General features: G+C 52.4%; 3 protein-coding genes and 1 non-coding gene across 4 annotated transcripts; 3 read left to right on the top strand and 1 right to left on the bottom strand.

Moving 5' to 3' along the window:
• The first annotated feature begins 847 nt into the window (after window positions 1-847).
• Window positions 848-921, top strand: METBIDRAFT_t102. Its single transcript has one exon. It is a non-coding gene; the product is annotated as a tRNA-Asn (tRNA).
• A 773-nt stretch (window positions 922-1,694) lies between these two features.
• Window positions 1,695-2,324, top strand: METBIDRAFT_31405 (uncharacterized protein). The gene has a single exon (XM_018855845.1). It carries the CDS (start codon window positions 1,749-1,751, stop codon window positions 2,310-2,312), a length of 564 nt encoding a protein of 187 aa, XP_018713010.1. The 5' UTR covers window positions 1,695-1,748; the 3' UTR covers window positions 2,313-2,324.
• Window positions 2,325-3,002: 678 nt separating this feature from the next.
• Window positions 3,003-5,402, bottom strand: METBIDRAFT_31406 (tRNA dihydrouridine synthase). The gene has a single exon (XM_018855846.1). It carries the CDS (start codon window positions 5,329-5,331, stop codon window positions 3,499-3,501), a length of 1,833 nt encoding a protein of 610 aa, XP_018713011.1. The 5' UTR covers window positions 5,332-5,402; the 3' UTR covers window positions 3,003-3,498.
• A 2,278-nt stretch (window positions 5,403-7,680) lies between these two features.
• On the top strand, window positions 7,681-10,470 carry UTP21 (rRNA-processing protein; the record flags this gene model as incomplete). Its single annotated transcript, XM_018857305.1, has 1 exon — window positions 7,681-10,470. One exon carries the CDS (start codon window positions 7,681-7,683, stop codon window positions 10,468-10,470), a length of 2,790 nt encoding a protein of 929 aa, XP_018713012.1.
• Window positions 10,471-11,677: the final 1,207 nt, after the last annotated feature.

Genomic DNA, 11,677 nt, shown 5'->3' on the forward strand with positions numbered 1-11,677 from the left:
AACGGATCCGAAATCTTGTCAACATCAAATATGAATTCACCGCTGAAACTTCAAACGTTGTCTCGTTCCAGAGTGGGACAAGGGATTGAGGACCTGAAGCTCCAGTATCGGTGAGCGATAGATGGCAACAGCTCTACTACTTTTTCTTATGGTGCTTCCCACAAAACTTTCCCTTAACTGTTTAGATTGCCATCATAACCTTTCTTTTGGCAACAAAACCCCAATATGGCACATAAACTCATAAACGCTGGTACCTAGAGTGGCGTTTGCTCTTCTTCTCTTCTAAAGGAGCAACTATACAAATAGTATATACAGAAACCATTTTAACAGCTCCCAGACACATACCACATGTGCTCTTGGTAGTTTCATCTGATTAAAGGGGCAAAACTATATAACGAATATATATAAAAAACCTTTAAACAGCTCCCAGCTACGTACCAAGTGTCTTAGCTCGGCCCGTCCCCTTCCGTTAGTCACGGCCTGGACAGTCCTCATGGCACGTATCTTTTGGCCCGTATCTGTTTACGTATTGGTTATGACTTCATCAATTCCTAGGATAAGTGCCCTGTAGTAGTCACTTAAACTCAGATTTTTTTTTTGGTGGATTCATCTGATCAAAGGGGCGAGCTATACTAATAATAATAAAAAACCTTAAAACAGCTCCCAGCAGCTTTTTTTTTGGTAGATTCATCCTAATCTTGTGGTAAAGCTCCATGCAATTTATACTCCTTTAAAGTGTTGTAGAGTGGCAAAAATTAATAACAGAGGGAAAAGAATCCAGCTTGAACATAAACTCATACTGCTACTAATTATCTAACCAAGCAACCGCCTCGAAGGTGCAAGAAAGGACTCCGTGGCCAAGCTGGTTAAGGCGTAAGACTGTTAATCTTGAGATCGTGAGTTCGATCCTCACCGGGGTCGTCATTTCTTTTCTTTTTCTCCGATTCATATAAGATCAAAGTAAATGAGAAAGACCATTGTGACTACATGTCATGCATTTCCTTGACTCAAATGCAAGAAAGTTTTTTTTCTCAGAGATGTCTTTTGAACCGTTTTATCCTGCCAAAGGATTTGGTGTTTGACTGCGTTTAAACTTTTTTACTAATCAACCTCTCACTGAGATGGTGCGCGAGGTGATCATGCGTTGAATCTCATATTCATGATACCATAACAGCGACAGTTTAGAGACAAACTTCGAGTGTCTCCAAATTCAAAACTTTGTGCGAAAGTGTTGTTTGAAAGTGTCTGATCATCTATTCTGAGCTCATCTCCAACACAGAATCTTGGTTATGTTGCAATCTCAATTCCACATGACGAGCAAGTAAAACAATGTGGAGCGAGAGAACCATAGCAGCTGGACTCTTTCACGCAAAAGTACTTGTGCTTTCTGACAAAAGAGTAGACATACCAAATTTGAGCAAACGTTTTTCCACTTAAGTCAAGTATGCTTATGAAAAACATGACTCATTGGACGTTTGGCGTAGCCACTTTCCGGCAATTAGTCTCCTTAAACGTTCTGCACTTAACACAAGCTCCAGGCAGCACGCAACATTGCTGCGCGCCTCACGTCACTTACAATGCTTCCCCAGAGCCATAAATAGAAGGACGAGGAACCACTACTAGTTTCACCAATAGTCATATTTTTTTCATCTTTCAGACAATAGTGAGCACCGTATTCTCACAGTCAAGAAAAGCCGGTTTATTCATAGCACCCCACCTGACCACAATTCCCAGATTCGAACCTTACCATGGCGTTGTACTACAACTTGGTGTTTGGCCTACTTGTCATTGAAATGGCGTTTTTTACTGTCTTGTCCTTGCCCTTCCCCCGGGCCATGCGCAAGTCTGTCTTGAGAACGGTGTCAATGCCTTTCCGATCCGAGCAATTCCAGATCGCGTTCAAATGTGTGTTTGGGTTCGTTCTCGTGCTTTTTATCGATTCTGTCAATAGAGTCTACACCGTGACGCTGGAGTTGCATGCGCTGTCGCCCAGCACAAACTCGCCCACAAGCATGATGAATGACCGCTCAGAGGTCCAGGCCCGCCGTTTCTATGCCCAGAGAAACATGTACCTTTGTGGTTTCACTTTGTTTTTGACGCTCATTTTAACGAGAACATACTCCTTGGTGGCTGAGTTGATCGACACTAAAGACAAGTTGGACGCGAACAAGAGTTTGGCTGGCGCCAAGGGTGTTTCGGCAGAGTCTTCCGCGTTGAAGAAGGACTTGGCTGACAAGGATGCGGAATTGTCCAGGTTGAAAACTCAAGCGTCCTCGTTGGCCGCCGATTACGATGCCGAGTCTTCCAAGTAATATGTCTGATTTGATGTGTATAGTCAAACACTGTAAATCGAACCATTTTGTGCGCTGTAGTGAGGAGGACTTGAAAGAGTGGGGAATATTAAGAAGGGCACTATAATTACTGAAAGTTGCGTGGATGATGTGGAAACACTGAACGATTGCAATTGTGGCCATTGAGTCAAAACACCCGAGCGATTGAGATAAACATGCGTGACCTAAGTGGACAGGAGGTTAAAGTGGAACCATCGCGGTTTGTCTTTTTCCGAAGATATTTTACAGCGTTTCCAAGAACTAATTGTTTACGTCTGTTGTAATTCAGGACTCGAACCTATAAGTTGTTTACGCAGGCTTTGGAATACTCTGTAATCTCAATGAAAAGCCTTTGAAACCAGCTGTAGCAGGTTGTCTAAAACAGCAATGTATGTTACGCAAAAGCCTCCAGGAATTGCCAAAGCCAGACCAAGTATTCATCTATTTCTCGAAAGAATCTCAGAAGTAACGCTTAATTACTTGGAAAACTAACCGAAAAATTCTTAGATATGAAAACAGCAAATATGCCATGTTTTCTGAATGAAGCCTGGGGTGTAAGTTAAAATGGCCCACGTCCCTCGTTTCTATGCTTGAGCTTTCCCAAAATGTTTTCCTTTTTGAAATAAATCGCTCAATTTTCCCATGAAATAGGTCATACAAACCAAATTTAGTCCGCCATATGATTTCACAATGCTAAACTTACAGTGCACCAGGACAGCTTGATAATTGGCAAGCCTCGAAAAGATCAGGGCTACTTAACGAGCTTGACCAGACTTTCATTTCCATAGAGCTAAAATCGACTGCTTCCATAATGTATACACGAGAATCTAGTAGGTATGTAAGTATAGGGAAGCTTCAGCAGATCACTCTTCTGCAGCAGCAAGTGTATAAATCTAATAGCAGCCCTGTTCAATGAATGGAAGCAAGTGAATCCTGAACCCCGATCGATCATTTGCAAGATGTTGCTGTGCGGAAGTAAAGAATGTGAGACCAGACACCGAAGGGTACCATGATAGTCAGTTTAGGCAGGGGGTCCATTCATGGGAGCTTGAATCGAGAAGTCCAGCGAAGAGGCCACACAGTCCAAAAAACATATGTAGGACATGAGAAATGCATCCTACTTCTCGCTTTAGACCCCGGCCACCAGAACTGCTTTCCAGCCAGTTCTCTACTTGGACTCGTAAGCATTGCTCTTGTGCTTGGGCACAAACAGGAAGTTGGAACTGGCCTTGCCCAAGAACATTTCAGTGATCTTGATCCAGTCCCTGTAGTCCGTAGACCCCAACAAGGTCTCGAGCTCGTTTCTGCCCTTCCACTTTGGGGGCCGCTCGTTCAATTTGGGAGGGAGCCGCTCGAGGATCCCCACGGGAATGTATCTGTGGGTGAACCCAATAAACTCGCACATGTAGCGCCGGGCATTTTCAATGCCGTACTCGTCGGAGCCCCAGTGCTCAACCGCAAAGTCAGCAAACTGGCGCATGTACTCGAGCCGCTCCGTGGCGCTCTTGTCCAAGTACTGCTGGGCGTCGATCTCCTCGAATATCCACGGCTTGATCAACGCACCGCGGGCCACCATGACCGAGTCAATGCCCTCGGTGTTGACGGCATCGTGCCACTGCTCGAACGTGAAGCAGTCACCGTTTCCAACAAACCAAGTGGGGGGCGCGTCCCGCAAGTCCTTGTTCTGCTCGTTGGCATGGTTCCAGTCCTGCACCACTTTGCCCACCTCGGCAATGTAATTCCAGTCGGCCTCCCGGGTGTACCGCTGCTGTCTGGAGCGGCCGTGGAGCGTGATGGCGGCCACGTGCGTCTCGGCAAGCACACGCGACACCAAGCTGGCCGCGGTGTTCTTGCTGTCCTTGGTGCCTGTTCTGATCTTGAGCGTGACCGGGATATCGCCCGAACACGCGTTCATGCCGTTGAGGATCCGCACCATTTTCAGAGGCTGGTCCAAAAGCGCGGAGCCCTGGCCCTGACGGTAGAGCAAGTCGATGGGGCAGCCCGAGTTGAGGTTGAGCTCGGAAACATGGGTGGTTTCCCGCGCAAGTGCCTCGGCAGCCTTGCTGGCCTGCTGGTGGTGGTTGGAGGCAATCTGCACCCCGAAGCCAGGGCACTCCGAGCGGTGGGCCTTGGGCAACGCCCACTCCGGCTTGGTGCCTTGGAGGAGGGGGAGCGCAAGCGCCATTTCGGAGTACGTGATGTCGGCCCCAAGCGTTTTCATGAGGCGCCGGTACGGCAAGTTGCCGACAGTGGTGAGCGGCGACACGATCTTGGCGCCGCGCAAATGGACGCGTTTCTTCTCTGCGGGCGCGAACGGCGGCTCCACGTACGAGGCCATGTTGTTTTTCGAGTCCTCCTGCTTGCGGGCGAGGTTGGCGTCGTTCTGCACGAACGAGTCCAAGTACTTGTTGTACACACTGGCCTTGTCAAACAGGTACCTGTTTTTCTGCAACGCGATGCGGTGCGCGGGGTCGATTTTGTTGAGCTCCGCGGGCGACTCCTTCTGTGCTTCCATCAAGGCCAAGTCCTTGGCAAGCGCCCTTGTTTCCTTGTTGTAGTGGCTGCCCAACCACCGACACTTGATGCCTGCGGGGCAGTAGCCGATGGCCCGAAACACGGGGCAGTCGCCCGCAATGTCCTCGGGTTTCAGCTGGAGATATGAGTCCACGTCGTGGGTGTTTTTGCACTTTTCTCCGTAGGCACATTCTTTTCCCAGGCCTGGGTCGAGCACTGAAGAGCAGAGCCTGATGTCCTCTTTCTGCTGCTTCAAGTCCCGCTTCTTGTTTTGGCCACGGCCTTTTTTGCTGCGCTTGGACTGGTCGGCCTGGTCCCGGTCCCCGCCTTCGGCGGCCTCGTCGTCATACGCCTCGTCTGTAGTGGTGGACTCTAGAATATACTCGGGCTTGATGGGTGCAAAGCCTTTCTGCGTCGACAGTCTCTGCGGCCTTTTGGGCTCGGGTGCGTCTGCAGAGTCCACGGGTCTTTTCTCGGCTTCCGTCATTTTGTGCAGAGATGATAAACGAGAGGTCTGCTGGATTTCACAAAGAAGAGACGAGGATCTCGGAGTTGACGGTGAGATTCCTCGGCCTGGTCTCCAAAAAATTATGCCGCGTCATCGCGCAGAGATGCCTGCAAGATGCCTGCACGGATATGCACCTACGGCTACTTGGGCCGAAGCAGTGGGGGAGTCGTGGGGCATATTTTGATCTCTACAGCGCTTTTTCAGGGAACTAGGGATGTCCAGTTTTGAGGGGAAAAAGATTATTCTTAGACAGAGACAGCACCGGAGCCCGTGAACCTGTGCGTTTCACAATCCTGGCGAAGAGTGGTGCTTAGTATTAGACATTATCAATCTAGAAAATCATCAAATATGAAGTAGGCTGTGGAGTTCATGGCAGCGCCGTTTGCACAGATCTTCAAAAAACACCCGAATTTAAAATGGGTCCTATTGACAAAACCGCAGTTCACACGGATCTATTCGTTGGATTCTGGGAACGAAATGGGACATTAATAGCATACGTCCTAATAAAGACGTAGCACAGGTGGCTCACCCATAGATCTCTCGTTTTCAAATCCATGATCTATGGCTCAATCGAAGGGTGCTGCAAAGAAATTGACGGTTTTTGAAGAAGTCCCGATTTAGAGAGACTGCCCATGAGCGAACGGCGAGGAGCCCACATTTGCATATTTGCTGGAGGGACATACATATATGCAATTCGGATCGGTCACAAGAGGGGAGTTTTTCTTACTCATTTTTTGACCATGAATACATCACGTCAGAAATCAATTTTGAGAGGTTATAAGTGTGTACGTGCAACGGTTTCCCCAGTTCTCAGACCATGGATTTGTAGAGTCTGAAAAGGAATAATGCACTTTATTTTACGAAACAGATTGTCTGGCTGAAAGGCACGCCTTAGAAGAAGGCAGCAATGTGGCGTGAAGCAGACCTAAACGCAGTTCAAAGTGACAAGTATTTATGGCACCACATGAAATTGTGGCTTGATAAAGATGAGTAGTGCAGCATGGGGTGGCAGAGATGTTGCTGATGATATTCAGGAGATATAGAGACATTTAGCGGTTTCACATACAGGTAAGCACATACAGAATCCGACAAGTTCCTTTGGGAAAATCTTCATCTTGAATAGTATGATATGAAATTCCAACGTTAATCTTATAGTGGGGATCTCAAGGAGGAAAATTCGACATAGTCACCTAGGGCCGGACGGTTTAGTATGTATATTACGAGGAACATCAGCGATCTCTTCTGGAAAGACCTAACAGGAATAAGATTAGAATCATACATGGTAGCATATTTGCTACGGAATTATGTGCAATATGCGGGATCTGAGTAAACAATTTCTTGACCATTACTTCGTATCGCCAAAGAAAATGAATGAAGGCTGATATTAGCGTGTTCCGGTATTCGACGCCATCTTCTTTGGGCGACATTTATTCCCGACTCGGCACCTCCTTTTTTGATTGTGCTATCTCTGTAAGCTCCCCAAACTTGCAGCGAATTGGGCCATATGTCTGTTATATGTATGGTTGTATTTGGTCATCTCCCATACTGGCTCATGATGTCTGATTCGACACCAATATAAATTGCAACAACAATGACCCAAAAGACATATATACACAAGTACATCAGATACTTTGAGCTCTCGAGATAAAAGCACAGCTGTAACGAGTACTGCCTATTTTCAAAACGTACGCATCGACGTGCTTAGTTCACCACATAGCTAAGATGTACCGCATAGCCCTGGTGTGTAGTCTTGAGGTTCCCTAGAAATGACGGCTATGGTGGCGCCCAAATCAAATGTAATGTTTCGTTTTTGGAAAAGCCTGTTCTCCTCTTTCAACACACTGCATGGTGCACCGCGAGCAGGTATAGTGATGTACCACATAAATAAGGGCACGAATATCATTTGACCGATTCCAACACGGCAGTGTTGTTTGCGGAGATTTGCCAGAGGGATATGCAATTTTTGTAACTTCTTTCACTCCAGATGCTTCCTTTGAAATCCCAGCACCTGACTTCCGCCGGTGCTGCGAAATACCTCTGGGGCCGGAATCCTCACTCCATCCATCTCCCGCCAACGATGAACAAAAAACGGGGCCGCATCCCATTTCTTCCCCATCAAGTAGTCGGCCCTTCAACGCCACCAAAAATGGCCCCAGGTTCCACTCCCCTCCCAGTGCATGCTTCCCGAGCAAAGACACTAGTGCAGTGATAAGATTACGGCCCGCAGCATCGCAGGAGCCGGGCCCGCGCAGGGCCTGCGCGCATCTCATCGGAGATTTTTCAGCCTGCCATACTCCGTCTGCTCCACACCAACCACAACTAAACACCATGACTGGGGCCGTGGACAAAAAAAGAAAAACCGAGCGCGCCGGCGCCAAGGCGCCACGCATCTTCAGTCCCTTCCGCGCGTTGGGCAACGTGTCCAACGACGTGCCCTTTGCCGTGGGCTCGTTGGGCGCAACGTTCTACCTCGTGACGTCCGTCGGGCGCAGCTTCCAGATCTACGACGCGGCCAACTTGCACTTGCTCTTCGTGTCGCAGAGCCAGACGGCCAGCAAGATCACGTGCTTGGCCGCCCACTTCCACCACGTGTACGCCGGCTACGGCAACCGGGTCGGCATCTTCAAGCGCGGCCGCTTGGAGGCGGAGATCGAGCTCCAGCTCCGCACGCCGGCCGCGCACGTCAGCCATCTCTTGGTTTTCGGCGACTTCTTGGTCGTGGCGTCCACGGATGGCGGCGTGGCCGTGTACAAGAAGCCCGCCGGCGCGCGGCTCGCCACGCAGTTCTACACGGCGGTGGCCAGCATCAACCCGCAGCTCGACGGCGCCATCGTGGGCTTGGTGCACCCGCCCACGTACTTGAACAAGGTGGTGGTGGCCACCGCCAGCCACTTGTACGTAGTCAACGTGCGCACGGCCAAGACCGTGTACAAGACGCCCGAGCACGTGTTTGGCGAGCCGCTCTCGTGCATCGAGCACGCGCCTGCCCTCGACATCGTGGCCGTGGGCACCGCGGCCGGCGGCGCGTACCTCTTCCATTTGCGGAAAGCCGAGGTGTTGGGCGAGCGCATCGCCGCGGCGCCGTCCGACGCGGGCGCCCGTGTCACCGCACTCTCGTTCCGCACGGACGGCTTCGCGCACTTGGTGGCGGCGCTCAGCTCGGGCGACCTCTTCTTCTATGACTTGGCGCGGCGCAGCAAGGCGCACGTGTACCGCCGCTGCCACGGCGAGGCCACGGGCGGCGTGGCCAACGCGCGCTTCTTGAACGGCCAGCCCATCGTGGTGACCAATGGCGGCGACAACAGCTTGCGCGAGCTCGTGTTCGACCCACCGTTGTCGTCGTCCAACAGCGCGGTGACCGGCCCGCCGCGCCACTTGCGCTCGCGCGGCGGCCACCTGGCGCCGCCCGTGGCGCTCGTGTTCCCGGACGAGGACAAGCTGCACTTCGTGTACCTGGCGGCCAAGGACCGCGCGTTGTGGTGCTTCTCGTTGCGCAAGGACGCGCAGGCACAGGAGCTCTCGCAGCGGCCGGCCAAGAGCGGGCCGCAGGCTCGCGGCGGCGGCGTGGTGGCGCTGATGCGCGAGCAGTTCCCCGAGCTCACGGCGCTCGCCATGTCCGTGGCACGCGAGGGCGAGTGGGAGAACATGGTGTCCACGCACAAGGGCGAGGCGTTTGCGCGCACGTGGGACAGCAAGAACAAGCGCGTGGGCCGGTTCCAGCTTGCCACCGTGGACGGCGGGCTTGCCAAGGCCGTGTGCGTGTCGCACTGCGGCAACTTTGCGCTCGTGGGGTCGGCGCAGGGCGGCATCGGCGTGTACAACTTGCAGTCGGGCCGGTTGCGGCGCCGGTACATGTTGCACCGCAAGGCCGTGAGCGGCGTGGCCATCGACGGCATGAACCGCAAGATGGTCAGCTGCGGCTTGGACGGGCTCGTGGGCTTCTACAACTTCGCGGACCTGGCGTTCTTGGGCAAGCTTGACCTCGGCGAGCCCGTCACGGAGATGGTGTACCACAAGGGCCTGGACCTCGTGGCCTGCGCGTTGGACGACTTGTCCGTGGTGGTGGTGGACGTGGTCACGCAGAAGGTGGTGCGTGTGTTGGTGGGCCACACCAACCGCATCACGGCGCTCGACTTCTCGCCGGACGGCCGCTGGATCGTCAGCGCTGGCCTCGACGGCACGCTCCGCACCTGGGACTTGCCCACGGGCGGCTGCATCGACGGCATCCGGCTCCCGAGCGTGGCCACGCGCGTCAAGTTCTCGCCCATCGGCGACTTCCTCGCCACGACCCACGTGTCGGGCAACGGCATCTCCTTGTGGACCAACCGCGCGCAGTTCCGCCCGGTGCTGACGCGCCACGTGGCCGACCACGAGTTCTCGGCCGCGTTGTTGCCGGCGGTGTCCGGCGACGGCGGCTCGCTCATGATCGACGGCGCCTTGGACGCGCCGGCAGAGGAGGCCCACGCCGACCACCTCTACCGGTCCGTGGACCAGATCGACGGCGGCCTCGTGACCTTGGCCGTGGGCCCGAGAACGCGCTACGAGACCATCTTGCACGTGGACACCATCAAGCAGCGCAACAAGCCCAAGGAGGCGCCCAAGAAGCCGCAGCAGGCGCCGTTCTTCTTGTCGCTCTCCGTCGTGGCCGAGACGGGCGGCGCGCAGCCAAGACAGGCCCCCGCAGACGAGGAATCCGCGTCACGCTTGCTCACGTTGCGCGGCGACCAGCACAACTTCGAGTCCGAGTTCACGCGCTTGCTCCGAGAGGGCGCCGAGCGGGGCAGCTACTCGGACTTCTTGCGCTTGGTGGCCCACGCGTCGCCGGCCACGCTCGACCTCGAGATCCGCTCGCTCCACTCGTTTGCGCCGTTGACGGAGATGGCCCGCTTCGTGGCCGCGCTCACCGCGGGCTTGCTTGAAAACAACAACTTCGACACGTACCAGGCCGCGTTCGGCTTGTTCTTGAAGCACCACGGCGACGTGGTGTACGCCAACGCGGACGACGCGTTGGTGGAGGCGCTCGGGCGCTGGGCGCTGGCCAACGCGCTGCGCGAGCGCAAGCTCGATGAGTTGGTGAAGTTCTGCTCGGGGGTCGTGGACTTTGTGTCGGTGGTCTAGGCGCCTGGCAGCTGTGCTGGGGCGGACAGGGCTTGGACACGGAGTGTGTCGATGGGTGGATACCCGACAGATGAGTATGTCAGTACTGGTCAATATATGATACCAGACAAACGAATGGGCGGGGGATACCCAGTGGAACGACCTCATCGTAGTAGGGGACAATATGACCCGGGACACATATGGTGGAGTACACAGAACGGGCCATCATAGTGGTGCAATCCATGCTTGATACTAGACAGAACTCGCCAGGATTCGTGTCATAGAAGTCGCCAAAATTCGTATCATAGAACTCGCCAGGATTCGTGTCATAGAAGTCGCCAAGATTCGTATCATAGAACTCACAGAATGTGGACCCCACACAGGTGCCAGTTGGTGAGAATCGGCAGGGCTTGGCAACAATTCAACCAGGCTGACACCGGTCAAATCAATACGTAGCGCCGGTGTATGGGTGAAGCATACCAGAGAACGATCACGAGCGCAGAATGAACTCCGCTTACATCCAAAAAAGTGTTGCTGTCAGAATCTTGTGGGCCCCCAAAAACACCATGCTCATGTAAGAGCTCCGGACGGCACTAGGCACATACTTTCAATCACCGTGTGTTTCCAAGATGGTGCCGGAAAACCGGCATTCCATTGAGTCTCCAAGGGATCTCTTGTGGAGACAGAAACCGTCCAACCTCGAGAACCTGCCACAGAGCAATAGGAAGAGCCTAGCTAAATAACAAGGCTATCATTATCATCTCCTTATTCCCCCCAGTATCCAAGATTCTTACGGGTAATCAAGCTAGAACGTACCAGAAGAAAGCACCCGGAAAGCCGCTTGTAGGCGACGGTTCACACTAGGGACGCTCCTGTTTTTCCTGTTTTCTAAATGCAGATGGGCTACCAATTCAGTACAGCGTGCAGCTTGTATCCATAATAGCTTTTTAAAAACTCGCCGGCGTATAAACCTGTTTCAATCTTTTTGTATTGTTGGAGCGGGTCTCAGTTAGGAGCCGCCAAATGGCTGCGAGAGTGTTCCGGCGCGGGGCCTCCAGCAGCGATGGCAATATCAGTACCATGCCTAGTATTAGGGCTGAATTTGCAACAAGTCCTGGTTTTTTTTTAAGCTATGATAAATCATTGTATCAATTGTATCTAATAAAAGAAAAAAAAAAAAAAAAAAAAAAAAAAAAAAAAAAAAAAAAAAACCCCCAAAAAAAAAAAA

This window comes from Metschnikowia bicuspidata (assembly GCF_001664035.1).
Source record: "Metschnikowia bicuspidata var. bicuspidata NRRL YB-4993 chromosome Unknown METBIscaffold_2, whole genome shotgun sequence".
NCBI lineage: Eukaryota > Fungi > Ascomycota > Pichiomycetes > Serinales > Metschnikowiaceae > Metschnikowia > Metschnikowia bicuspidata.

What these genes read in the sequence shown, in the direction of transcription:
- METBIDRAFT_31405 (XM_018855845.1), top strand. Translation starts at nt 1,749, where the DNA reads ATGGCGTTGTACTACAACTTGGTGTTTGGCCTACTTGTCATTGAAATG.
- METBIDRAFT_31406 (XM_018855846.1), bottom strand. Translation starts at nt 5,331, where the DNA reads ATGACGGAAGCCGAGAAAAGACCCGTGGACTCTGCAGACGCACCCGAG.